This window comes from Coregonus clupeaformis, unplaced genomic scaffold (assembly GCF_020615455.1).
Source record: "Coregonus clupeaformis isolate EN_2021a unplaced genomic scaffold, ASM2061545v1 scaf0141, whole genome shotgun sequence".
Classification (NCBI taxonomy): Eukaryota; Metazoa; Chordata; class Actinopteri; order Salmoniformes; family Salmonidae; genus Coregonus; species Coregonus clupeaformis.
The window spans coordinates 257,501-285,102 of NW_025533596.1; the positions used below are offsets into that span (position 1 = coordinate 257,501).

General features: G+C 47.3%; 1 protein-coding gene across 3 annotated transcripts in view; it reads right to left on the reverse strand.

Annotated features, from left to right (window-relative positions):
• The window catches only part of ino80 (INO80 complex ATPase subunit), a 98,457-nt gene that overhangs the window by 40,981 nt on the left and 29,874 nt on the right, over nucleotides 1-27,602 (reverse strand). For all 3 annotated transcript variants that reach the window (XM_041859990.2, XM_045213700.1, XM_045213699.1), the window contains exons 21-26: nucleotides 24,485-24,618; nucleotides 23,655-23,722; nucleotides 18,884-18,977; nucleotides 18,229-18,448; nucleotides 9,941-10,084; nucleotides 7,933-8,158 (exon numbers count right to left, since the gene is read on the reverse strand). In XM_041859990.2, coding sequence (XP_041715924.2) covers nucleotides 7,933-8,158; nucleotides 9,941-10,084; nucleotides 18,229-18,448; nucleotides 18,884-18,977; nucleotides 23,655-23,722; nucleotides 24,485-24,618 — 886 coding nt within the window. The remainder of the gene's footprint in view (nucleotides 1-7,932; nucleotides 8,159-9,940; nucleotides 10,085-18,228; nucleotides 18,449-18,883; nucleotides 18,978-23,654; nucleotides 23,723-24,484; nucleotides 24,619-27,602) is intronic.

A 27,602-nucleotide genomic window follows, 5' to 3' on the forward strand; every position in this document is an offset into this window, starting at 1 on the left:
CAGAGAGGAACAGAGCAGAGCAGAGAGGAACAGAGCAGAGCAGAGAGGAACAGAGCAGAGCAGAGAGGAACAGAGCAGAGCAGAGAGGAACAGAGCAGAGCAGAGAGGAACAGAACAGAGCAGAGAGGAACAGAACAGAGCAGAGAGGAACAGAGCAGAGAGGAACAGAGCATAGAGGTACAGAGCAGAGAGGAACAGAGCAGAGAGGAACAGAACAGAGAGGAACAGAGCAGAGAGGAACAGAGGAGAGAGGAACAGAGCAGAGTAGAGAGGAACAGAGGAGAGAGGAACAGAGCATAGAGTAACAGAACAGAGCAGAGAGGAACAGAACAGAGAGGAACAGAGCAGAGGAACAGAGCAGAGAGGAACAGAGCAGAGAGGAACAGAGCAGAGAGGAACAGAACAGAGAGGAACAGAACAGAGAGGAACAGAACAGAGAGGAACAGAACAGAGAGGAACAGAGCAGAGCAGAGAGGAACAGAGCAGAGCAGAGCAACAGAGCAGAGGAACAGAACAGAGGAACAGAGCAGAGAGGAACAGAACAGAGAGGAACAGAACAGAGAGGAACAGAACAGAGAGGAACAGAGCAGAGAGGAACAGAGGAGAGAAGGAACAGAGCAGAGAGGAACAGAGCAGAGAGGAACAGAGCAGAGAGGAACAGAGCAGAGAGGAACAGAACAGAGAGGAACAGAGCAGAGAGGAACAGAGCAGAGAGGAACAGAGCAGAGCAGAGAGGAACAGAGGAGAGAAGGAACAGAGCAGAGAGGAACAGAGCAGAGAGGAACAGAGGAGAGAGGAACAGAACAGAGAAGAACAGAGCAGAGCAGAGAGGAACAGAGCAGAGGAGAGAAGGAAAGTGAAAGGCACAGAGTGTTCAGAGCTGTGAACCCTGTCCTTAAGATATAATACACACAGTCTTTGCCAAGAGTCAGCCCCAACTCTGGTGAAGAGACAGCGAGAGGGAGAGAGAGGGAGAGAGAGGGAGAGAGAGGGAGAGAGAGGGAGAGAGCCCTACAGTATGTTTTCCCTCCAGATCCCAAAGACAGACCCAGTGGGCCAGGCAGGCATCATGTGGGTAAGGTGGGTCCCCTGTAGGCCTGATGACTTCAGGGGTGTCCAACCCTAGCTGAACAGCCTCTTGCTGGATTCTGTTCCAACCCTTTTCTAACACACCTGGTTTTACTAATAAGCTGCCCATTGACCTGGATAAGCTGAATCAGGTGTGTAAGTGTAGGGTGGAGCTAAGGTCTGCATGAAGTAGAGCCATTCAGCCATGGCCAAAGCCAGTCAGACAGTAAACAATGATGTAGCTAACAGCTAGGCTAGCTCCGTGACGGTGTTGTTTCTGCTTCTCTATCAGAAGGCCAGTGTGTGTGTGTGTGTGTGTGTGTGTGTGTTTGTGTGCGCGTGTGTGTGTGTGTCTATCAGAAGGCCAGGGAGGTTTCCTGTCTTTTTAGTGGAGAGCGGAGATATCTTGAAGGGACAGGATGACAACACTGTTTCCCACAGCCCTCTCAGACACACACCAGAATTATTTTCTCTCTCTCTCACACACACACACACACTCTCTCACACACACACACACACACCACTTCTACCTCTCTCACACACTTGCCTCCTAGCCACGACAAAGGCTCCCACACCTAACAATAAACAGAAAACAGAAGCTATTGTGAGAGACCAGTCATTTAGCGAGCCTGCTCCTCCTCACTTACTGTGACAGACGGACGCCACACACACAGCAACTGGGTGTTTTAGCCAGGTCCTCATTAGGAACTTTCCACAGAATCTTCCTCTGGTGCTTTTCAGCATCAGCTGTGGGGACATTTTGTATCACTCTTTAGGTCGCATGACTTTGCTTATAAAATGTAGGAATGATTTGTAAATAATGTAGAAGCTTGTGAAGACTTTACGATTGCTTTAGGGAGCCTTTATAAGTTGTTGTTCATGTCCCTAAACAGCTAAGCTGAGAGACAGACAGTAGAAAGGTGACCTTGACACCAGCCTCATGTTTACCAAACAAACAAGTCTTTCTTTTTAAAGGTCAAAACTCTTTCATCAATCATCAACTCAAGTCACTGACGACTTTGTTTGGACCCACCAAAGCTTGATTCCATGACTAGATTTCTTGACTGATACTGATACTGATAAGTGGCTCACGCCATGCTCAAACAAACAACATTCATCATAGCAGTCATTTGTTCTAAAGGTGTGGGGCTGGGATTCCTAAGAAAGGGAGGGAGGGAGAGATGAAGGGAGGGGGGAGAGAGAGGGAGGTGGTAGAGAGAGAGATGCAGAGAGCGAGCGAGCGAGAGTTTATTTGGTCCGTGCTATCCGGGATCCTTGGGATGTCCCCATTGAAGTTTACATTTAAAATGGTTAAGGTTAAAATCATGTATAGTAACCCTAGGTGTAAAATAGTAAATAATGGCTATTTCTCAGAAAGTTTTAAACTGTCAAGAGGAGTAAAACAAGGTTGTCCACTATCGGCATATCTATTTATAATGGCCATCGAAATGTTAGCTATTAAAATCAGATCCAACAATAATATTAAGGGATTAGAAATCCAGGGCTACAAAACAAAAGGTGTCATTGTACGCTGATGATTCCAGTTTTCTTTTAAATCCACAACTTGAAACCCTCCACAGCCTCATAGAGGATCTAGATACATTTTCTAACCTCTCTGGATTACAACCAAATTATGAAAAATGTACTATATTACGTATTGGATCACTAAAAAATAAAGAATGTACATTACCATGTAGTTTACCAATAAAATGGTCTGATGGTGATGTGGATATACTCGGAATACATATCACAAAATACAGTGGGGGAAAAAAGTATTTAGTCAGCCACCAATTGTGCAAGTTCTCCCACTTAAAAAGATGAGAGGCCTGTAATTTTCATCATATGTACACGTCAACTATGACAGACAAATTGAGGAAAAAAAATCCAGAAAATCACATTGTAGGATTTTTTATGAATTTATTTGCAAATTATGGTGGAAAATAAGTATTTGGTCACCTACAAACAAGCAAGATTTCTGGCTCTCACAGACCTGTAACTTCTTCTTTAAGAGGTTCCTCTGTCCTCCACTCGTTACCTGTATTAATGGCACCTGTTTGAACTTGTTATCAGTATAAAAGACACCTGTCCACAACCTCAAACAGTCACACTCCAAACTCCACTATGGCCAAGACCAAAGAGCTGTCAAAGGACACCAGAAACAAAATCGTAGACCTGCACCAGGCTGGGAAGACTGAATCTGCAATAGGTAAGCAGCTTGGTTTGAAGAAATCAACTGTGGGAGCAATTATTAGGAAATGGAAGACATACAAGACCACTGATAATCTCCCTCGATCTGGGGCACCACACAAGATCTCACCCTGTGGGGTCAAAATGATCACAAGAACGGTGAGCAAACATCCCAGAACCACACGGGGGGACCTAGTGAATGACCTGCAGAGAGCTGGGACCAAAGTAACAAAGCCTACCATCAGTAACACACTACGCCGCCAGGGACTCAAATCCTGCAGTGTACCCCTGCTTAAGCCAGTACATGTCCAGGCCCGTCTGAAGTTTGCTAGAGTGCATTTGGATGATCCAGAAGAGGATTGGGAGAATGTCATATGGTCAGATGAAACCAAAATAGAACCTTTTGGTAAAAACTCAACTCGTCGTGTTTGGAGGACAAAGAATGCTGAGTTGCATCCAAAGAACACCATACCTACTGTGAAGCATGGGGGGTGGAAACATCATGCTTTGGGGCTGTTTTTCTGCAAAGGGACCAGGACGACTGATCCGTGTAAAGGAAAGAATGAATGGGGCCATGTATCGTGAGATTTTGAGTGAAAACCTCCTTCCATCAGCAAGGGCATTGAAGATGAAACGTGGCTGGGTCTTTCAGGATGACAATGATCCCAAACACACCGCCCGGGCAACGAAGGGAGTGGCTCGTAAGAAGCATTTCAAGGTCCTGGAGTGGCCTAGCCAGTCTCCAGATCTCAACCCCATAGAAAATCTTTGGAGGGAGTTGAAAGTCCGTGTTGCCCAGCGACAGCCCCAAAACATCACTGCTCTAGAGGAGATCTGCATGGAGGAATGGGCCAAAATACCAGCAACAGTGTGTGAAAACCTTGTGAAGACTTACAGAAAACGTTTGACCTGTGTCATTGCCAACAAAGGGTATATAACAAAGTATTGAGAAACTTTTGTTATTGACCAAATACTTATTTTCCACCATAATTTGCAAATAAATTCATAAAAGATCCTACAATGTGATTTTCTGGAGAAAAAAAACTCATTTTGTCTGTCATAGTTGACGTGTACCTATGATGAAAATTACAGGCCTCTCTCATATTTTTAAGTGGGAGAACTTGCACAATTGGTGGCTGACTAAATACTTTGTTTCCCCACTGTATGTATGCATGTATGTATGTGTGTATATATATATATATATATATATATATATATATATATATATACACACACACTGCTCAAACTTAAACAACACATCCTAGATCTGAATGAATGAAATAAATAAACAAAATCACACAAAAATTATCAATGGAAATCAAATTTATCAACCCATGGAGGTCTGGATTTGGAGTCACCCTCAAAATTAAAGTGGAAAACCACACTACAGGCTGATCCAACTTTGATGTAATGTCCTTAAAATAAGTCAAGATGAGGCTCAGTAGTGTGTGTGGCCTCCACGTGCCTGTATGACCTCCCTACAATGCCTGGGCATGCTCCTGATGAGGTGGTGGATGGTCTCCTGAGGGATCTCCTCCCAGACCTGGACTAAAGCATCCGCCAACTCCTGGACAGTCTGTGGTGCAACGTGGCGTTGGTGGATGGAGCGAGACATGATGTCCCAAATGTGCTCAATTGGATTCAGGTCTGGGGAACGGGCGGGCCAGTCCATAGCATCAATGCCTTCCTCTTGCAGGAACTGCTGACACACGAGGTCTAGCATTGTCTTGCATTAGGAGGAACCCAGGGCCAACCGCACCAGCATATGGTCTCACAAGGGGTCTGAGGATCTCATCTCGGTACCTAATGGCATTCAGGCTACCTCTAGCGAGCACATGGAGGGCTGTGCGGCCCCCCAAAGAAATGCCACTCCACACCATGACTGACCCACCGCCAAACCGTTCATGCTGGAGGATGTTGCAGGCAGCAGAACGTTCTCCACGGCGTCTCCAGACTCTGTCACGTCTGTCTCAGTGTGAACCTGCTTTCATCTGTGAAGAGCACAGGGCGCCAGTGGCGAATTTGCCAATCTTGGTGTTCTCTGGCAAATGTCAAACGTCCTGCACGGTGTTGGGCTGTAAGCACAACCCCCACCTGTGGACGTCGGGCCCTCATACCACCCTCATGGAGTCTGTTTCTGACCGTTTGAGCAGACACATGCACATTTGTGGCCTGCTGGAGGTCATTTTGCAGGGCTCTGGCAGTGCTCCTCCTGTTCCTCCTTGCACAAAGGCGGAGGTAGCAGTCCTGCTGCTGGGTTGTTGCCCTCCTACGGCCTCCTCCACGTCTCCTGATGTACTGGCCTGTCTCCTGGTAGCGCCTCCATGCTCTGGACACTACGCTGACAGACACAGAAAACCTTCTTGCCACAGCTCGCATTGATGTGCCATCCTGGAAGAGCTGCACTACCTGAGCCACTTGTGTGGGTTGTAGACTCCGTCTCATGCTACCACTAGAGTGAAAGCACCGCTAGCATTCAAAAGTGACCAAAACATCAGCCAGGAAGCATAGGAACTGAGAAGTGGTCTGTGGTCACCACCTGCAAAACCAGTCCTTTATTGGGGGTGTCTTGCTAATTGCCTATAATTTCCACCTGTTGTCTATTCCATTTGCACAACAGCATGTGAAATGTATTGTCAATCAGTGTTGCTTCCTAAGTGGACAGTTTGATTTCACAGAAGTGTGATTGACTTGGAGTTACATTGTGTTGTTTAAGTGTTCCCTTTATTTTTTTGAGCAGTGTATTTGCGGGGGAAAAACATATGGGGGATTGGAAGTGATGCAGACAATTACATTGATGGAAGTCACAATCTATCTGCAATATTAAAGCTGATCTACCCCCTAAAAAAAAAAAAAAAAAAAAGATTACGGTTAGGGTATGGATGTCCCAAAGATCCCGGATAGCACTAACCAACAAGAAACTAGCAGAAGAGTCATCGATTGCCTAGGCGACACCCCCCACAATGCAGCAGCAGCACACATAGAAATAGAATTGTAATTTCTAACATTCTATACTGAAAAATTATAAAACGCAATATGCAACAATTTCAAAGATTTGACTGAGTTACAGTTCATATAAGGAAATCAGTCAATTGAAATAAATTCATTAGGCTGGGCAGGCATAGGCCCACCCACTTGCCAGCCAGGCCCACCCACTGGGGAGCAAGGCCCAGCCAATCAGAATGAGTTTTCCCCCCACAAAAAGGGCTTTATTATAGTCAGAAATACTACTGGTCTGCGGTTGTGAGGCCGGTTGGACGTACTGCCAAATTCTCGAAAACGACGTTGGAGGCAACTTATGGTAGAGAAATGAACATTCAATTCTCTGGCAACAGCTCTGGTGGACATTCCAGCAGTCAGCATGCCAATTGCACGCTCCCTCAAAACTTGAGACGTGTGGCATTGTGTTGTGTGACAAAACAGCATATTTTTAAAGTGGCCTTTAATTGTCCCCAGCACAAGGTGCACCTGTGTAATCATCATACTGTTTAATCAGCTTCTTGATATGCCACACCTGTCAGGTGGATGGATTATCTGAACATACACATGCTGAACACACACAGTACTGTACACTACATTAGCATTACCTCATCACTGGAACAATGACCAACGGTCAAACTTCAAACTTCCTCACTTTGTCCTTTCCCCCGAAAACTTCACAAGCTCTTAGACTGTTCTCTCTCTCTCTCTCACACACACACACACACACACACACACACACACACACACACCACATTCCCAGGGCCGAAGACTTAGATAAAAGCAATATGAGTCCAAACCAAAAGTGAGATGTTATCATAATTTAAAGTGTAGGGTTGCTAGGTCTGTGAGAGCGGAAGTCTTTGTAAACCTCTAACCCTCACCACAAATCAGTCATCTGATCTGACATAGCGTAGCAGCTCTGTGATAAACACCGTAGCAGATCTCCAGAAGCCTTTGTGTGCTTCATAAAGAGGCTAAGGTTTAGCACACACACGCGCTCTGGAAGTGACATGACTGTGATAGATTGGTTCTGTGTTAGCCCAGCCTGAACCCCTGACCCAGGCTTTCCCTGTCCTGCTTAGCTGTGACCCGAGGTGGTTCTCCCACAGGCTTTACCCTCCCAGAGTGGCAGGCCCTAGTTCCTCTGGTTCACAGCACAGCCGGCAGGCCCTAGTTCCTCTGGTTCACAGCACAGCCGGCAGGCCCTAGTTCCTCTGGTTCACAGCACAGCGGCAGGCCCTAGTTCCTCTGGTTCACAGCACAGCCGGCAGGCCCTAGTTCCTCTGGTTCACAGCACAGCCGGCAGGCCCTAGTTCCTCTGGTTCACAGCACAGCCGGCAGGCCCTAGTTCCTCTGGTTCACAGCACAGCCGGCAGGCCCTAGTTCCTCTGGTTCACAGCACAGCCGGCAGGCCCTAGTTCCTCTGGTTCACAGCACAGCCGGCAGGCCCTAGTTCCTCTGGTTCACAGCACAGCCGCACAACTAGGGCTAGGGCTCCAGCACACACACTACAGGAGTAGGGAATAGAGGAGGGTTCCCCCCCTCACACACACTACAGGAGTAGGGAACAGAGGAGGGTTCCCCCCCTCACACACATTATGTGTTGTCTGATTGCAGGGCGGCAGGACTAGCGAAAGTGTTTCCTCTGTTTTAATTCAACGCAAACACACGGACACACACACTGCGTCTCCGTACCTGGTATTCTGATGTAGGACCAGCCGTGGCGGGGGTAGAGCGCCATCACTCCCCCAGGGCATCGTGGGTAGAAAGCGTTGGCTCGGGACATCCAATCAGAGGCCAGATCAGGGGAGCCGTACAGGAAGCACTGCTTGGCGGCCATGCCCCCTCCTGCCAGCGTTTCCTGCCACTCGTACTCAGCGCTGCGGTCGTCACAGTAACGCTCCATGGGAACCGCCGTTACCTAAGGAGCAATAAAAAAGAAAGAATTGTGTTCCAATGTTGTCATTCTGATTAAGTGTTCCGATGTTGATTTGATTAAGTTTCATTCCAACTGCCAGCTGGCCACACAACCCCAGGTCCGGGCTCATGACTCCAATGCGACAAAATCCACAATTTGTTAAACAGAGGAAAATATGACAGGGGGTGAGCGCTAACAAGATTTCCTGCTGGGGTGATTCATACAGATCAGTGCTTATCCTGTGCCCCCTCTGGACCCATCCTGTGCCCCCTCTGGACCCATCCTGTGCCCCCTCTGGACCCATCCTGTGCCCCCTCTGGACCCATCCTGTGCCCCTTCTGGACCCATCCTGTGCCCCCTCTGGACCCATCCTGTGCCCCCCTCTGGACCCATCCTGTGCCCCCTCTGGACCCATCCTGTGCCCCTTCTGGACCCATCCTGTGCCCCCTCTGGACCCATCCTGTGCCCCTTCTGGACCCATCCTGTGCCCCCTCTGGACCCATCCTGTGCCCCCTCTGGACCCATCCTGTGCCCCTTCTGGACCCATCCTGTGCCCCTTCTGGACCCATCCTGTGCCCCTTCTGGACCCATCCTGTGCCCCTTCTGGACCCATCCTGTGCCCCCTCTGGACCCATCCTGTGCCCCCTCTGGACCCATCCTGTGCCCCTTCTGGACCCATCCTGTGCCCCTTCTCTAAACAGCCAGTTAACTGACAGAGGGAGAACCCCTCAGCCTCTCACAGAAGTAGGATATTATCCTTCCATTCTCTCTTATCGCAGGTAAAATACACCAGGGTTCGGCAGGTAAAATACACCAGGGTTCGGCAGGTAAAATACACCAGGGTTCGGCAGGTAAAATACACCAGGGTTCAGCAGGTAAAATACACCAGGGTTCGGCAGGTAAAATACACCAGGGTTCAGCAGGTAAAATACACCAGGGTTCAGCACCGAGAGGCAAGCTATGCTACAACGGTCAACCGGGGTCACAGGCCGGGGTCACAGGCCGGGGTCACAGGCCGGGGTCACAGGCCGGGGTCACAGGCCCTAGTTCTCTGTGATAATAAATAATGGACGTGCTGCCACTCTGGCACCGGCATGGGTCTCTGCTCTGCCAACTCCATGAGGGAAATCAAACTCTAAAGAGCGGTGGGCACAAGCTCTTTAGAGTTCGATTAGGGGATACTTTGATCTTGCTATGGTCCGACTAATTAACCCAGAATGGTACACAGACTGAAGGGTCTACAGTTGAGTTGACCCCTGTGTTTTGGTTATTCCAAGGATGGGGAAGAGAGGGATGGATGGATGGAACAAGGGAGAGAGGGAAAGATGGATGGATGGAGGGAAAGAGAGAGACGAAGAGGGAGGGAGGGAGGGAACGAGGTCTCTTTGTTGATGTGGAAGCTATGATCGGTGAATCAGCAGGATCTCTCTGTGTGTGTGTGTGTGTGTGAGAGAGAGAGAGACAGTGCAGCAGGTTGGGTGGTTGAGCGAGGAAAGGGACGGGGGGAGGATGTGTTGTCTTTGGAAACATGCAACAATGAGCAGCCTTATCTGCCTAACATGTGTTCTGTGTGTGTATGTGTGTGTGTGTGTGTGTGTGTATTCTCTGTGTGTGTGTGTGTAGGGACCCCCTGCGGTGGCTTCCAGCTGCACTCTAAACAAACAGTGACTTCTAAAAACGTCTCCTGCGTTCTGTTTGTCCTCTGTTGGACCACATTTTTATTTACCTTGCTCTCTCTTCCACACACACACACACACAGCACTCTCTCACACACCGGGGCCTCACCCTTGGCACAGCGGTGAGCAGGAACTTGGGTGGCTGTGTGGGTAGGCCTGGTCGTAGGGTGGTGGAGTTGGCAGAGTGTCGACTGTGGACCAGAACATCACAGTGACCCATCAGACCCGGTCTGTGACGGGTGAACACCAGGTCCTGGAGACGGAGACAAACATGGAGGGAGTAAAAAAGGAGAGAGAGAGAGAACGATTGACCAGATTGATCAAGTAATCAATAAACCAAACATAATACTTTCCGGCAACATGTATATGACGACGTTCAAAGTGTGTGTGTGTGTGTGTGTGTGTGTGTGTGTGTGTGAGTGAGTGTGTGTGTGTGTGAGTGAGAGTGTGTGTGAGTGAGAGTGATGCAACATGTGTTTTGTTCACAGTGAACATTCAAAACGCTGTTAAAGGGGAAGTTCACCCATTTTTACATGTGGCTGTATTTTCACTCTTTCTGTGTTGATCCCCCCCACCCTTTTTGTGATATTTTGTTTTGTTAAAGAAAGAATTGCCATTAACTATAATGCAATGTGCAAATTAGTCTAAAGCCTATTAGAAAACACTCCACTCAAACTCATATTACGTCAGGATCCCATTCTGAATGTCGTCTCTGCACTCAACTCTTTTAAAGAAATGTCCACTGTGCCATAAATCCTTGTTTGAATTTATGGGACAGTAGAATACAAAATAAAATAATGTAGTGTAGAGTAGAGACATCCTCTGTAGCTGTATTGTGGTCCTCTGTAGCTCAGCTGGTAGAGCACGGCGCTTGTAACGCCAAGGTAGTGGGTTCGATCCCCGGGACCACCCATACACAAAAATGTATGCACGCATGACTGTAAGTCGCTTTGGATAAAAGCGTCTGCTAAATGGCATATTATTATTATTATATTATTTACATCATTCAGACCAGGATTTTGATGTAATATGAGTTGGTTTGGAGTATTTTGTTGGAGTATTTTGCAGTGTTTTCTAACACGCTTTAGCCACATTTTCATAACGCATTGTAGTCAATGGCAAGTGATGACTCTGCAAAATGTGACAACCAATTTTCTCTGTAATGAAACATAATATCAAAAACAAGTTTGGGGGATGAACTAAAAGCACAAAGAGTGAAAATCAGACCACATGTAAAAATACTACATGGGCAGACCCACAGTGCCATCTATTGGTGGGGTTCTGAACAGCAACAGATCACCCATCTCTCCATTCCAGGGCCTGGGACCTGTGGTAATTGGTAAACCAACCCCTAAATATGACACCATTTGGCCAAGACATCCCTTTAGCCCACAGAATGTTGAAATCCCAGTGGTTATGTGTCAACAGACTATAGCGTGTGTAAAGACATGTCTAGCCAGGGTTGAATGGTAACACAGTGGTGAGGTGGGGCTGGTGGTCAGCTAAGAGTTGAGACTTAGCAGCTCCAAATGCAGGGAAAGATCCATCACAGTGGGATAGAGTGATGTTGGAAAGATCCATCACTGTAGGATAGAGTGATGTTGGAAAGATCCATCACTGTGGGATAGAGTGATGACGGAAAGATCCATCACAGTGAGATAGAGTGATGTTGGAAAGATCCATCACAGTGGGATAGTGATGTTGGAAAAGATCCATCACTGTGGGATAGAGTGATGTTGGAAAGATCCATCACAGTGGGATAGTGATGTTGGAAAAGATCCATCACAGTGAGATAGAGTGATGTTGGAAAGATCCATCACAGTGGGATAGAGTGATGTTGGAAAGATCCATCACTGTAGGATAGAGTGATGTTGGAAAGATCCATCACTGTGGGATAGAGTGATGTTGGAAAGATCCATCACTGTGGGATAGAGTGATGATGGAAAGATCCATCACTGTGGGATAGAGTGATGACGGAAAGATCCATCACAGTGAGATAGAGTGATGTTGGAAAGATCCATCACAGTGGGATAGTGATGTTGGAAAAGATCCATCACTGTGGGATAGAGTGATGTTGGAAAGATCCATCACTGTGGGATAGAGTGATGTTGGAAAGATCCATCACTGTGGGATAGAGTGATGTTGGAAAGATCCATCACTGTGGGATAGAATGATGTTGGAAAGATCCATCACAGTGGGATAGAGTGATGTTGGAAAGATCCATCACTGTGGGATAGAGTGATGTTGGAAAGATCCATCACAGTGGGATAGAGTGATGATGGAAAGATCCATCACAGTGAGATATAGTGATGTTGGAAAGATCCATCACAGTGGGATAGAGTGATGATGGAAAGATCCATCACAGTGAGATAGAGTGATGTTGGAAAGATCCATCACAGTGGGATAGAGTGATGATGGAAAGATCCATCACTGTGGGATAGAGTGATGTTGGAAAGATCCATCACAGTGAGATAGAGTGATGTTGGAAAGATCCATCACAGTGGGATAGAGTGATGACAGAAAGATCCATCACAGTGAGATAGAGTGATGTTGGAAAGATCCATCACAGTGGGATAGAGTGATGATGGAAAGATCCATCACAGTGAGATAGAGTGATGTTGGAAAGATCCATCACTGTGGGATAGAGTGATGTTGGAAAGATCCATCCCAGTGAGATAGAGTGATGTTGGAAAGATCCATCACAGTGAGATAGAGTGATGTTGGAAAGATCCATCACTGTGGGATAGAGTGATGACGGAAAGATCCATCAAAGTGGGATAGAGTGATGACGGAAAGTTCCATCACTGTGGGATAGAGTGATGTTGGAAATATCCATCACTGTGGGATAGAGTGATGTTGGAAAGATCCATCACTGTGGGATAGAGTGATGTTGGAAAGATCCATCACTGTGGGATAGAGTGATGTTGGAAAGATCCATCACTGTGGGATAGAGTGATGACGGAAAGATCCATCACAGTGGGATAGAGTGATGTTGGAAAGTTCCATCACTGTGGGATAGAGTGATGTTGGAAATATCCATCACTGTGGGATAGAGTGATGTTGGAAAGATCCATCACTGTGGGATAGAGTGATGTTGGAAAGATCCATCACTGTGGGATAGAGTGATGTTGGAAAGATCCATCACAGTGGGATAGAGTGATGTTGGAAAGATCCATCACTGTGGGATAGAGTGATGTTGGAAAGATCCATTACAGTGGGATAGAGTGATGTTGGAAAGTTCCATCACTGTGGGATAGAGTGATGTTGGAAAGATCCATCACTGTGGGATAGAGTGATGTTGGAAAGATCCATCACTGTGGGATAGAGTGATGTTGGAAAGATCCATCACTGTGGGATAGAGTGATGTTGGAAAGATCCATCACTGTGGGATAGAGTGATGTTGGAATGATCCATCACTGTGGGATAGAGTGATGTTGGAAAGATCCATCACTGTGGGATAGAGTGATGTTGGAAAGATCCATCACTGTGGGATAGAGTGATGACGGAAAGATCCATCACAGTGGGATAGAGTGATGTTGGAAAGTTCCATCACTGTGGGATAGAGTGATGTTGGAAATATCCATCACTGTGGGATAGAGTGATGTTGGAAAGATCCATCACTGTGGGATAGAGTGATGTTGGAAAGATCCATCACTGTGGGATAGAGTGATGTTGGAAAGATCCATCACAGTGGGATAGAGTGATGTTGGAAAGATCCATCACTGTGGGATAGAGTGATGTTGGAAAGATCCATTACAGTGGGATAGAGTGATGTTGGAAAGTTCCATCACTGTGGGATAGAGTGATGTTGGAAAGATCCATCACAGTGGGATAGAGTGATGTTGGAAAGATCCATCACTGTGGGATAGAGTGATGTTGGAAAGATCCATCACTGTGGGATAGAGTGATGTTGGAAAGATCCATCACTGTGGGATAGAGTGATGTTGGAATGATCCATCACTGTGGGATAGAGTGATGTTGGAAAGATCCATTACAGTGGGATAGAGTGATGATGGAAAGATCCATCACTGTGGGATAGAGTGATGACGGAAAGATCCATCACAGTGAGATAGAGTGATGTTGGAAAGATCCATCACAGTGGGATAGAGGGATGATGGAAAGATCCATCACAGTGAGATAGAGTGATGTTGGAAAGATCCATCACTGTGGGATAGAGTGATGATGGAAAGATCCATCACTGTGGGATAGAGTGATGACGGAAAGATCCATCACTGTGGGATAGAGTGATGTTGGAAAGAGTGTCCATGTGCCAAATGGGAATGGACCAGAATCCAAGAAGGGGGAAATAGTAGGGGATTACAGAGAGTCTGGCTGTCCTGCTGGCAGGCTGACTGTCTGGGTCTCTCTAGCCTTGGCTGACTGTCTGGGTCTCTCTAGCCTTGGCTGACTGTCTGGGTCTCTCTAGGCGTGGCTGGCTGTCTGGGTCTCTCTAGACGTGGCTGGCTGTCTGGGTCTCTCTAGGCGTGGCTGGCTGTCTGGGTCTCTCTAGACGTGGCTGGCTGTCTGGGTCTCTCTAGGCGTGGCTGGCTGTCTGGGTCTCTCTAGGCGTGGCTGGCTGTCTGGGTCTCTCTAGGCGTGGCTGGCTGTCTGGCTGGCTGTCTGGGTCTCTCTAGGCGTGGCTGGCTGTCTGGGTCTCTCTAGGCGTGGCTGGCTGTCTGGGTCTCTCTAGGCGTGGCTGACTGTCTGGGTCTCTCTAGGCGTGGCTGGCTGTCTGGGTCTCTCTAGGCGTGGCTGGCTGTCTGGGTCTCTCTAGGCGTGGCTGACTGTCTGGGTCTCTCTAGGCGTGGCTGGCTGTCTGGGTCTCTCTAGACGTGGCTGACTGTCTGGGTCTCTCTAGGCGTGGCTGGCTGTCTGGGTCTCTCTAGCCTTGGCTGACTGTCTGGGTCTCTCTAGACGTGGCTGGCTGTCTGGGTCTCTCTAGGCGTGGCTGGCTGTCTGGGTCTCTCTAGCCTTGGCTGACTGTCTGGGTCTCTCCAGGCGTGGCTGACTGTCTGGGTCTCTCCAGGCGTGGCTGACTGTCTGGGTCTCTCCAGGCGTGGCTGACTGTCTGGGTCTCTCCAGGGGTGGCTGACTGTCTGGGTCTCTCCAGACGTGGCTGACTGTCTGGGTCTTTCTAGGCGTGGCTGACTGTCTGGGTCTCTCTAGGCGTGGCTGACTGTCTGGGTCTCTCTAGGCGTGGCTGACTGTCTGGGTCTCTCTAGCCTTGGCTGACTGTCTGGGTCTCTCTAGGCTTGGCTGACTGTCTGGGTCTCTCTAGGTCTCTCTAGGCGTGGCTGACTGTCTGGGTCTCTCTAGCCTTGGCTGACTGTCTGGGTCTCTAGGCGTGGCTGACTGTCTGGGTCTCTCTAGGCGTGGCTGACTGTCTGGGTCTCTCTAGGTGTGGCTGACTGTCTGGGTCTCTCCAGGCGTGGCTGACTGTCTGGGTCTCTCTAGGCGTGGCTGACTGTCTGGGTCTCTCTAGGCGTGGCTGACTGTCTGGGTCTCTCTAGGCGTGGCTGACTGTCTGGGTCTCTCTAGGATTGACTGAGTGGGATCAGAATCCTCTTAGCTCTGTCAGTCAAGAAAGATTCAGATACTTGTAAGAGCCTGGATGCAAATCTGGTTCTGCTTCAGTCAGCAAGTCAATATTTATGTGGCTAGATTTATTATTTAGCAAGGCTAGGCAGTGATGTGGCTAGATTCATTATTTGGCAAGGCTAGGCAGTGATGTGGCTAGATTCATTATTTGGCAAGGCTAGGCAGTGATGTGGCTAGATTCATTATTTGGCAAGGCTAGGCAGTGATGTGGCTAGATTCATTATTTGGCAAGGCTAGGCAGTGATGTGGCTAGAGTTGTTGAGAGACCAAACCCAGGCTAGTGAGAGTTAGGCCACAGAGAGAGACTACAAAGTATGGATCTGAGCTATATAGACACTGAGTCATGAAACCACCTGGAAACCAGTTGACTGTTTGCAGTTTTGCATTGTGTAGAAAAAAAATGCTAACACTCTTGGTGAGAGTCGGATCACAAAGTTTATAGCAGTTCTCCAGGTGTCTGTAGCTCAGTTGGTAGAGCATGGCGCTTGCAACGCCAGGGTTGTGTGTTCGTTTCCCACGGGGGCCAGTATGAAAAATGTATTCACTCACTAACTGTAAGTCGCTCTGGATAAGAGCATCTGCTAAATGACTTAAATCTCAAATCTAGATCTCTCTCTCTGGATCAATACCTTCCTTGCTCTAGAGAAGACATTCCAGAGGAGAAACCTAAGAGGGTGAACATATGTCTGCTACTGTTTGAATTACCTGGGGAAGGTAGGATGAGACTGAGGTTGTTAGAGAAGACCGGGGGAAGCTAGAGGAAGCAACATTCTGCTTCAAGCTCTCTCCTCTTGTTCTTTAGGTGCAGAATGTGGACCAGCTTAAACAGGCCCTTGGTATGGCAGAAAGTAGAGAGGGAGAGAGGGAGGACTGGAGGCTGACTGGCAGAAAGTAGAGAGGGAGGACTGGAGGCTGACTGGCAGAAAGTAGAGAGGGAGAGAGGGAGGACTGGAGGCTGACTGGCAGAAAGTAGAGAGGGAGAGAGGGAGGACTGGAGGCTGACTGGCAGAAAGTAGAGAGGGAGGACTGGAGGCTGACTGGCAGAAAGTAGAGAGGGAGAGAGGGAGGACTGGAGGCTGACTGGCAGAAAGTAGAGAGGGAGGACTGGAGGCTGACTGGCAGAAAGTAGAGAGGGAGAGAGGGAGGACTGGAGGCTGACTGGCAGAAAGTAGAGAGGGAGGACTGGAGGCTGACTGGCAGAAAGTAGAGAGGGAGAGAGGGAGGACTGGAGGCTGACTGGCAGAAAGTAGAGAGGGAGAGAGGGAGGACTGGAGGCTGACTGGCAGAAAGTAGAGAGGGAGAGAGGGAGGACTGGAGGCTGACTGGCAGAAAGTAGAGAGCGAGAGAGGGAGAGAGGGAGGACTGGAGGCTGACTGGCAGAAAGTGGAGAGGGAGAGAGGGAGGACTGGAGGCTGACTGGCAGAAAGTAGAGAGGGAGAGAGGGAGGACTGGAGGCTGACTGGCAGAAAGTAGAGAGGGAGAGAGGGAGGACTGGAGGCTGACTGGCAGAAAGTAGAGAGCGAGAGAGGGAGAGAGGGAGGACTGGAGGCTGACTGGCAGAAAGTGGAGAGGGAGAGAGGGAGGACTGGAGGCTGACTGGCAGAAAGTGGAGAGGGAGAGAGGGAGGACTGGAGGCTGACTGGCAGAAAGTAGAGAGGGAGGACTGGAGGCTGACTGGCAGAAAGTAGAGAGGGAGAGAGGGAGGACTGGAGGCTGACTGGCAGAAAGTAGAGAGGGAGAGAGGGAGGACTGGAGGCTGACTGGCAGAAAGTAGAGCGGGAGAGAGGGAGGACTGGAGGCTGACTGGCAGAAAGTAGAGAGCGAGAGAGGGAGAGAGGGAGGACTGGAGGCTGACTGGCAGAAAGTGGAGAGGGAGAGAGGGAGGACTGGAGGCTGACTGGCAGAAAGTAGAGAGGGAGAGAGGGAGGACTGGAGGCTGACTGGCAGAAAGTAGAGAGGGAGAGAGGGAGGACTGGAGGCTGACTGGCAGAAAGTGGAGAGGGAGAGAGGGAGGACTGGAGGCTGACTGGCAGAAAGTAGAGAGGGAGAGAGGGAGGACTGGAGGCTGACTGGCAGAAAGTAGAGAGGGAGGACTGGAGGCTGACTGGCAGAAAGTAGAGAGGGAGAGAGGGAGAGAGGGAGGACTGGAGGCTGACTGGCAGAAAGTAGAGAGGGAGAGAGGGAGGACTGGAGGCTGACTGGCAGAAAGTAGAGCGGGAGAGAGGGAGGACTGGAGGCTGACTGGCAGAAAGTGGAGAGGGAGAGAGGGAGGACTGGAGGCTGACTGGCAGAAAGTGGAGAGGGAGAGAGGGAGGACTGGAGGCTGACTGGCAGAAAGTAGAGAGGGAGAGAGGGAGGACTGGAGGCTGACTGGCAGAAAGTAGAGAGGGAGGACTGGAGGCTGACTGGCAGAAAGTAGAGAGGGAGAGAGGGAGGACTGGAGGCTGACTGGCAGAAAGTAGAGAGGGAGAGAGGGAGGACTGGAGGCTGACTGGCAGAAAGTAGAGAGGGAGAGAAGGAGGACTGGAGGCTGACTGGCAGAAAGTAGAGAGGGAGAGAGGGAGGACTGGAGGCTGACTGGCAGAAAGTAGAGAGGAAGAGAGGGAGGACTGGAGGCTGACTGGCAGAAAGTAGAGAGGGAGAGAGGGAGGACTGGAGGCTGACTGGCAGAAAGTAGAGAGGAAGAGAGGGAGGACTGGAGGCTGACTGGCAGAAAGTAGAGAGGGAGGACTGGAGGCTGACTGGCAGAAAGTAGAGAGGGAGAGAGGGAGGACTGGAGGCTGAGTGTGTGTGTCTCACCTGTAGCACTGTGCTGGTGTGTGTGTTGGGGAAAGCAGTAGGTCGGTCCAGCCAGAGGATCAGTCCCCTCCGAGAGAGACATTGACTCCTGGGCCTCCCGCTCCCATCTTCCTCTCCTCCTCCTATCCTCCCTCCATTCCCCTCTCCATCTTCCAGGCCCCACATGCGTCTCTGGTGGAGCCGATATGCTTCCTTCAGGGACAGAAAAAGAGCTAACCACCTGGAAGAGGAGAGAAGACAGAGGAGAGAAAGAGGAGAGGGAGGAGAGAGGAGGGAGAGGAGAGAAAGAGGAGAGGGAGGAGAGAGGAGAGAAGACAGAGGGCAGATGGGAGAAAGAGGAGAGAGGAGAGAGGAGAGAAAGAGGAGAGGGAGGAGAGAAAGAGGAGAGGGAGGAGAGAGGAAGGAGAGGGAGGAGAGAGGAGGGAGAGGAGAGAAAGAGGAGAGAGGGGAGAGAGGAGAGAGAGGAGAGAGGAGAGAAGAAAGTGTGATTAAGACAACTCAAAGTAAAGTTCCAAATCATAATCTAGATGGTAATTAGCTTTATAGCTAACTCTAGAACTGTTAACATTTGTGTGAACATTGAGATGTTGATCAATATGCACAGACCCTGTTGACTAACTGTGTAGTCAAGCTCTAGTGTCCCATGGACACCTACCTGACCACAGTGCCTTGCAGCATGACGTTGGACATCTCGGCTGGCGATACATTGATGAAACGCAGGAAGGAGAAACAACTTCCTTCATGATCACCTTGAGGAGAGGAGGAAAGTCTTATTAACATAGACATCAGACAAGGAGAGAGAGAGGGCTAACTAAACATTAGACAAGGAGGCAGAGAGGGCTAACTCTAAACATTAGACAAGGAGGCAGAGGGCTAACTCTAAACATTAGACAAGGACGTAGAGAGGGCTAACTAAACATTAGACAAGGACGTAGAGAGGGCTAACTAAACATCAGACAAGGAGAGACAGAGGGCTAACTAAACATTAGACAAGGACGTAGAGAGGGCTAACTAAACATCAGACAAGGAGAGACAGAGGGCTAACTAAACATTAGACAAGGAGGCAGAGGGCTAACTAAACATTAGACAAGGACGTAGAGAGGGCTAACTAAACATCAGACAAGGAGAGACAGAGGGCTAACTAAACATTAGACAAGGAGGCAGAGGGCTAACTAAACATTAGACAAGGAGGCAGAGGGCTAACTAAACATTAGACAAGGAGGCAGAGGGCTAACTAAACATTAGACAAGGAGAGAGAGAGGGCTAACTAAACATTAGACAAGGAGAGAGAGAGGGCTAACTAAACATTAGACAAGGAGCGAGAGGGCTAACTAAACATTAGACAAGGACGTAGAGAGGGCTAACTCTAAACATTAGACAAGGAGAGACAGAGGGCTAACTAAACATTAGACAAGGACGTAGAGAGGGCTAACTAAACATCAGACAAGGAGAGACAGAGGGCTAACTAAACATTAGACAAGGAGAGAGAGAGGGCTAACTAAACATTAGACAAGGAGCGAGAGGGCTAACTAAACATTAGACAAGGACGTAGAGAGGGCTAACTAAACATTAGACAAGGAGGCAGAGGGCTAACTAAACATTAGACAAGGAGAGAGAGAGGGCTAACTAAACATTAGACAAGGAGGCAGAGGGCTAACTAAACATTAGACAAGGAGAGACAGAGGGCTAACTAAACATTAGACAAGGAGGCAGAGGGCTAACTCTAAACATTAGACAAGGAGGCAGAGGGCTAACTAAACATTAGACAAGGAGGCAGAGAGGGCTAACTCTAAACATTAGACAAGGAGGCAGAGGGCTAACTCTAAACATTAGACAAGGAGGCAGAGGGCTAACTCTAAACATTAGACAAGGAGGCAGAGGGCTAACTCTAAACATTAGACAAGGAGAGAGAGAGGGCTAACTAAACATTAGACAAGGAGCGAGAGGGCTAACTAAACATTAGACAAGGACGTAGAGAGGGCTAACTCTAAACATTAGACAAGGAGAGACAGAGGGCTAACTAAACATTAGACAAGGAGAGAGAGAGGGCTAACTAAACATTAGACAAGGAGGCAGAGGGCTAACTAAACATTAGACAAGGAGGCAGAGGGCTAACTAAACATTAGACAAGGAGGCAGAGAGGGCTAACTCTAAACATTAGACAAGGAGGCAGAGGGCTAACTCTAAACATTAGACAAGGAGGCAGAGGGCTAACTCTAAACATTAGACAAGGAGGCAGAGGGCTAACTCTAAACATTAGACAAGGAGGCAGAGGGCTAACTCTAAACATTAGACAAGGAGGCAGAGGGCTAACTAAACATTAGACAAGGAGGCAGAGGGCTAACTAAACATTAGACAAGGAGGCAGAGAGGGCTAACTAAACATTAGACAAGGAGGCAGAGAGGGCTAACTAAACATTAGACAAGGAGGCAGAGGGCTAACTAAACATTAGACAAGGACGTAGAGAGGGCTAACTAAACATTAGACAAGGAGAGAGAGAGGGCTAACTAAACATTAGACAAGGAGAGAGAGAGGGCTAACTAAACATTAGACAAGGACGTAGAGAGGGCTAACTAAACATCAGACAAGGAGAGACAGAGGGCTAACTAAACATTAGACAAGGAGAGAGAGAGGGCTAACTAAACATTAGACAAGGAGCGAGAGGGCTAACTAAACATTAGACAAGGAGAGAGAGAGGGCTAACTAAACATTAGACAAGGAGGCAGAGGGCTAACTAAACATTAGACAAGGAGGCAGAGGGCTAACTAAACATTAGACAAGGAGAGAGAGAGGGCTAACTAAACATTAGACAAGGAGGCAGAGGGCTAACTAAACATTAGACAAGGAGGCAGAGGGCTAACTAAACATTAGACAAGGAGGCAGAGGGCTAACTAAACATTAGACAAGGAGAGAGAGAGGGCTAACTAAACATTAGACAAGGAGGCAGAGGGCTAACTCTAAACATTAGACAAGGAGACAGAGGGCTAACTCTAAACATTAGACAAGGAGGCAGAGGGCTAACTCTAAACATTAGACAAGGAGACAGAGGGCTAACTCTAAACATTAGGCAAGGAGGCAGAGGGCTAACTCTAAACATTAGACAAGGAGGCAGAGGGCTAACTCTAAACATTAGACAAGGAGGCAGAGGGCTAACTCTAAACATTAGACAAGGAGGCAGAGGGCTAACTCTAAACATTAGACAAGGAGGCAGAGGGCTAACTCTAAACATTAGACAAGGAGGCAGAGGGCTAACTCTAAACATTAGACAAGGAGACAGAGAGGGCTAACTAAACATTAGACAAGGAGGCAGAGGGCTAACTCTAAACATTAGACAAGGAGGCAGAGGGCTAACTCTAAACATTAGACAAGGAGCCAGAGAGGGCTAACTAAACATTAGACAAGGAGGCAGAGGGCTAACTCTAAACATTAGACAAGGAGGCAGAGGGCTAACTCTAAACATTAGACAAGGAGGCAGAGGGCTAACTCTAAACATTAGACAAGGAGGCAGAGGGCTAACTCTAAACATTAGACAAGGAGGCAGAGGGCTAACTAAACATTAGACAAGGAGGCAGAGGGCTAACTCTGAACATTAGACAAGGAGGCAGAGGGCTAACTCTAAACATTAGACAAGGAGGCAGAGGGCTAACTCTAAACATTAGACAAGGAGGCAGAGGGCTAACTCTAAACATTAGACAAGGAGGCAGAGGGCTAACTAAACATTAGACAAGGAGGCAGAGGGCTAACTAAACATTAGACAAGGAGGCAGAGGGCTAACTAAACATTAGACAAGGAGAGACAGAGGGCTAACTAAACATTAGACAAGGAGAGAGAGAGGGCTAACTCTAAACATTAGACAAGGAGGCAGAGGGCTAACTCTAAACATTAGACAATGAGGCAGAGGGCTAACTCTAAACATTAGACAAGGAGACAGAGGGCTAACTCTAAACATTAGACAAGGAGGCAGAGGGCTAACTCTGAACATTAGACAAGGAGGCAGAGGGCTAACTCTAAACATTAGACAAGGAGGCAGAGGGCTAACTCTAAACATTAGACAAGGAGGCAGAGGGCTAACTCTAAACATTAGACAAGGAGAGAGAGGGCTAACTCTAAACATTAGACAAGGAGGCAGAGGGCTAACTCTGAACATTAGACAAGGAGGCAGAGGGCTAACTCTGAACATTAGACAAGGAGGCAGAGGGCTAACTCTAAACATTAGACAAGGAGGCAGAGGGCTAACTAAACATTAGACAAGGAGGCAGAGGGCTAACTAAACATTAGACAAGGAGGCAGAGGGCTAACTCTGAACATTAGACAAGGAGGCAGAGGGCTAACTCTAAACATTAGACAAGGAGGCAGAGGGCTAACTAAACATTAGACAAGGAGGCAGAGGGCTAACTCTAAACATTAGACAAGGAGGCAGAGGGCTAACTCTAAACATTAGACAAGGAGGCAGAGGGCTAACTCTAAACATTAGACAAGGAGCGAGAGGGCTAACTAAACATTAGACAAGGACGTAGAGAGGGCTAACTAAACATTAGACAAGGACGTAGAGAGGGCTAACTAAACATTAGACAAGGAGGCAGAGGGCTAACTAAACATTAGACAAGGAGGCAGAGGGCTAACTAAACATTAGACAAGGACGTAGAGAGGGCTAACTCTAAACATTAGACAAGGACGTAGAGAGGGCTAACTAAACATTAGACAAGGAGACAGAGGGCTAACTAAACATTAGACAAGGAGACAGAGGGCTAACTCTAAACATTAGACAAGGAGGCAGAGGGCTAACTCTAAACATTAGACAAGGAGACAGAGGGCTAACTCTAAACATTAGACAAGGAGGCAGAGGGCTAACTCTAAACATTAGACAAGGAGACAGAGGGCTAACTCTAAACATTAGACAAGGAGGCAGAGGGCTAACTCTAAACATTAGACAAGGAGCCAGAGAGGGCTAACTAAACATTAGACAAGGAGGCAGAGGGCTAACTCTAAACATTAGACAAGGAGGCAGAGGGCTAACTCTAAACATTAGACAAGGAGGCAGAGGGCTAACTCTAAACATTAGACAAGGAGGCAGAGGGCTAACTCTAAACATTAGACAAGGAGGCAGAGGGCTAACTCTAAACATTAGACAAGGAGGCAGAGGGCTAACTCTAAACATTAGACAAGGAGGCAGAGGGCTAACTCTAAACATTAGACAAGGAGGCAGAGGGCTAACTCTAAACATTAGACAAGGAGGCAGAGGGCTAACTAAACATTAGACAAGGAGAGACAGAGGGCTAACTAAACATTAGACAAGGAGAGAGAGAGGGCTAACTCTAAACATTAGACAAGGAGGCAGAGGGCTAACTCTAAACACAAGTCTAAGAATCTTCGTCTTTCTCCTTTCCTTCCTCTGTACTGAAGTGAAAGAATGAAGGGTCACTTACCTTTCCTGTGGAAGAGGGACTGCTGGATGTGATCAGGAGAGAAGGGAGACAGTAGAACCTGGAGCAGCCTGAGAGAGAGAGAGACCATTGTAAATACAAACACAATTGTAATGTTTATATATTTTCCCTTTTGTACTTTAACTATTTGCACATTGTTACAACACTGTATTTAAGCATAATATGACATTTGAAATGTCTTTATTATTTTGGAACTTCTGAGTGTAATGTTTACTGTTTATTTCACTTTTGATTACTATCTAGAGAGACAGAGAGAGACAGAGAGAGAGAGAGAGAGAGAGAGAGAGACAGAGAGAGAAAGAGAGAGAGAGAGAAAGAGAGAGAAAGAGAGAGAAAGAGAGAGAGAAAGAGAGAGAAAGTGAGAGAGAGAGAGTGAGAGAGAGAAAGAGAGAAAGTGAGAGAGAGTGAGAGAGAGAGAAAGAGAGAAAGTGAGAGAGAGAGAGAGAGAGAGAGAGAGAGAGAGAGAGAGAGAGAGAGAGAGAGAGAGAGAGAGAGAGAGAGAGAGAGAGTGAGAGAGAGAGAAAGAGAGAGAAAGTGAGAGAGAGAGAGAGAGAGAGAGAGACAGAGAGAGAAAGTGAGAGAGAGAGAGAAAGTGAGAGAGAGAGAGAGAGAGAGAGAGAGACAGAGAGAGAAAGTGAGAAAGTGAGAGAGAGAGAGAAAGTAAGAGAGAGAGAGAGAGAGAGAGAGAAAGAGAGAGAGAGAGCGCAAGAGAAGGTGGATTATATGAACGTGGCTGTCCGAGAATAACAAATAAAATCACTTAAATGATCTTATTGTCTTCTATATCATATTATTAAGAATGTGTTCCTCACTTGTTCCTGCTGTGTGTGTGTGTGGAGATGAGTCCGTTGCGGTAGAGGAACTTGGACATGATGTAGGGTCTCAGGGACATGTGGAAGGGAGAACGGGTCTCCTGGCGCTCAAACAGGTCCGGGTGGTTACACACCTCCAGGAAGAGAGAGAACAGTGATCATACTGAACCACAAAGAGCAGGAAGAAGAAACCTTGAGAGGAGCCAGACTCTGGTTGGTCGGGTTTAGATAACAACAGGTCAGACAGGCAGTGCTGTGTGTAGTTATCCTTATAGGGCCCTCAAATACAATCTTTCCACTTCTTCCTCTCTATTTAGACCTGGGACACCAGGTGGGTGTTCATTATCAGGTAGAACAGAAAACCAGCAGTACTATTGATCTAGCAGAGTAAGATTTCAATACCCATGTTACAGGGTATATAATATCTAAATAATGTTCAACTACTACTTACCTCATTACTGTTATAGTACTGTCAGCCAATCAGCATTCAGGGCTAGAACCACCCAGTTTATAATACTAGCTACATCATTACTGTTATAGTACTATCAGCCAATCAGCATTCAGGGCTAGAACCACCCAGTTTATAATACTAGTTACATCATTACTGTTATAGTACTATCAGCCAATCAGCATTCAGGGCTAGAACCACCCAGTTTATAATACTAGTTACATCATTACTGTTATAGTACTGTCAGCCAATCAGCATTCAGGGCTAGAACCACCCAGTTTATAACACTAGTTACATCATTACTGTTATAGTACTGTCAGCCAATCAGCATTCAGGGCTAGAACCACCCAGTTTATAATACTAGTTACCTCATTACTGTTATAGTACTGTCAGCCAATCAGCATTCAGGGCTAGAACCACCCAGTTTATAATACTAGTTACATCATTACTGTTATAGTACTGTCAGCCAATCAGCATTCAGGGCTAGAACCACCCAGTTTATAATACTAGCTACATCATTACTGTTATAGTACTGTCAGCCAATCAGCATTCAGGGCTAGAACCACCCAGTTTATAATACTAGTTACATCATTACTGTTATAGTACTGTCAGCCAATCAGCATTCAGGGCTAGAACCACCCAGTTTATAATACTAGTTACATCATTACTGTTATAGTACTGTCAGCCAATCAGCATTCAGGGCTAGAACCACCCAGTTTATAATACTAGTTACATCATTACTGTTATAGTACTGTCAGCCAATCAGCATTCAGGGCTAGAACCACCCAGTTTATAACACTAGTTACATCATTACTGTTATAGTACTGTCAGCCAATCAGCATTCAGGGCTAGAACCACCCAGTTTATAATACTAGTTACATCATTACTGTTATAGTACTGTCAGCCAATCAGCATTCAGGGCTAGAACCACCCAGTTTATAATACTAGCTACATCATTACTGTTATAGTACTGTCAGCCAATCAGCATTCAGGGCTAGAACCACCCAGTTTATAATACTAGTTACATCATTACTGTTATAGTACTGTCAGCCAATCAGCATTCAGGGCTAGAACCACCCAGTTTATAACACTAGTTACATCATTACTGTTATAGTACTGTCAGCCAATCAGCATTCAGGGCTAGAACCACCCAGTTTATAATACTAGTTACATCATTACTCTTATAGTACTGTCAGCCAATCAGCATTCAGGGCTAGAACCACCCAGTTTATAATACTAGTTACATCATTACTCTTATAGTACTGTCAGCCAATCAGCATTCAGGGCTAGAACCACCCAGTTTATAACACTAGTTACATCATTACTGTTATAGTACTGTCAGCCAATCAGCATTCAGGGCTAGAACCACCCAGTTAATAATACTAGTTACATCATTACTGTTATAGTACTGTCAGCCAATCAGCATTCAGGGCTAGAACCACCCAGTTTATAATACTAGCTACATCATTACTGTTATAGTAATTACTAGGGATGTGATGATACCAGTATAGCCATATTGTTTCCATGGCAAAGATGAAAACAGGAAGCAGACCAAACGCTTTGGTCCTTTAAAAACCTGCTGTATGGAACATACAGTGCCTTCGGAAAGTATTCAGACCCCTTCTCTTTTTCCACATTGTTACGTTACAGCCTTATTCAAAAATTGATTAAAATAAAAAATGTTCCTCATCAATCTACACACAATACCCCATAATGACAAAGCAAAATACGTTTTTTTAGAAATGCTTGCTAATGTATTAAAAATAAGTATACATAAGTATTCAGACCCTTTCCTCAGCACTTTGTTGAAGTACCTTTGGCAGCGATTACAGCCTCGAGTCTTCTTGGGTATGACGCTACAAGCTTGGCACACCTGTATTTGGGGAGTTGCTCTGCAGATCCTCTCAAGCTCTGTCAGGTTGGATGGGGAGCGTCGCTGCACAGCTATTTTCAGGACTCTCCAGAGATGTTTGATCGGGTTCAAGTCCGGGCTCTGGCTGGGCCACTCAAGGACATTCAGAGGCTTGTCCCGAAGCCACTCCTGCGTTGTCTTGGCTGTGTCCTTAGGGTCGATGTCCTGTTGTAAGGTGAACCTTCGCCCCAGTCTGAGGTCCTGAGATTTCTGGAGCAGGTTTTCATCAAGGATCTCTCTGTACTTTGCTCCGTTCATCTTTCCCTCGATCCTGACTAGTCTCCTAGTCTGATGCTGCCACCACCATGCTTCACCATGTGGTCCTCTGTAGCTCAATTGGTAGAGCATGGCACTTGTAACGCCAGAGTAGTGGGTTCGATCCCCGGGACCACCCATACGTAAAAATGTATGCGCACATGACTAAGTCGCTTTGGATAAAAGCGTCTGCTAAATGGCATATATTTATTTATTATATATTTATTCACTGTAGGGATGGTGCCAGGTTTCCCCTAGACTTGACACTTGGCATTCAGGCCAAAGAGTTCAATCTTGGTTTCATCAGACCAGAGAATCTTGTTTCTCATGGTCTGAGAGTCCTTTAAGTGCCTTTTGGCAAACTCCAAGCGGGTTGTCATGTGCCTTTTACTGAGGAGTGGCTTCCGTCTGGCCACTCTACCATAAAGGCCTTTTTGGTGGAGTGTTGCAGAGATGGTTGTCCTTCTGGAAGTTTCTTCCATCTCCACAGAGGAACTCTAGAG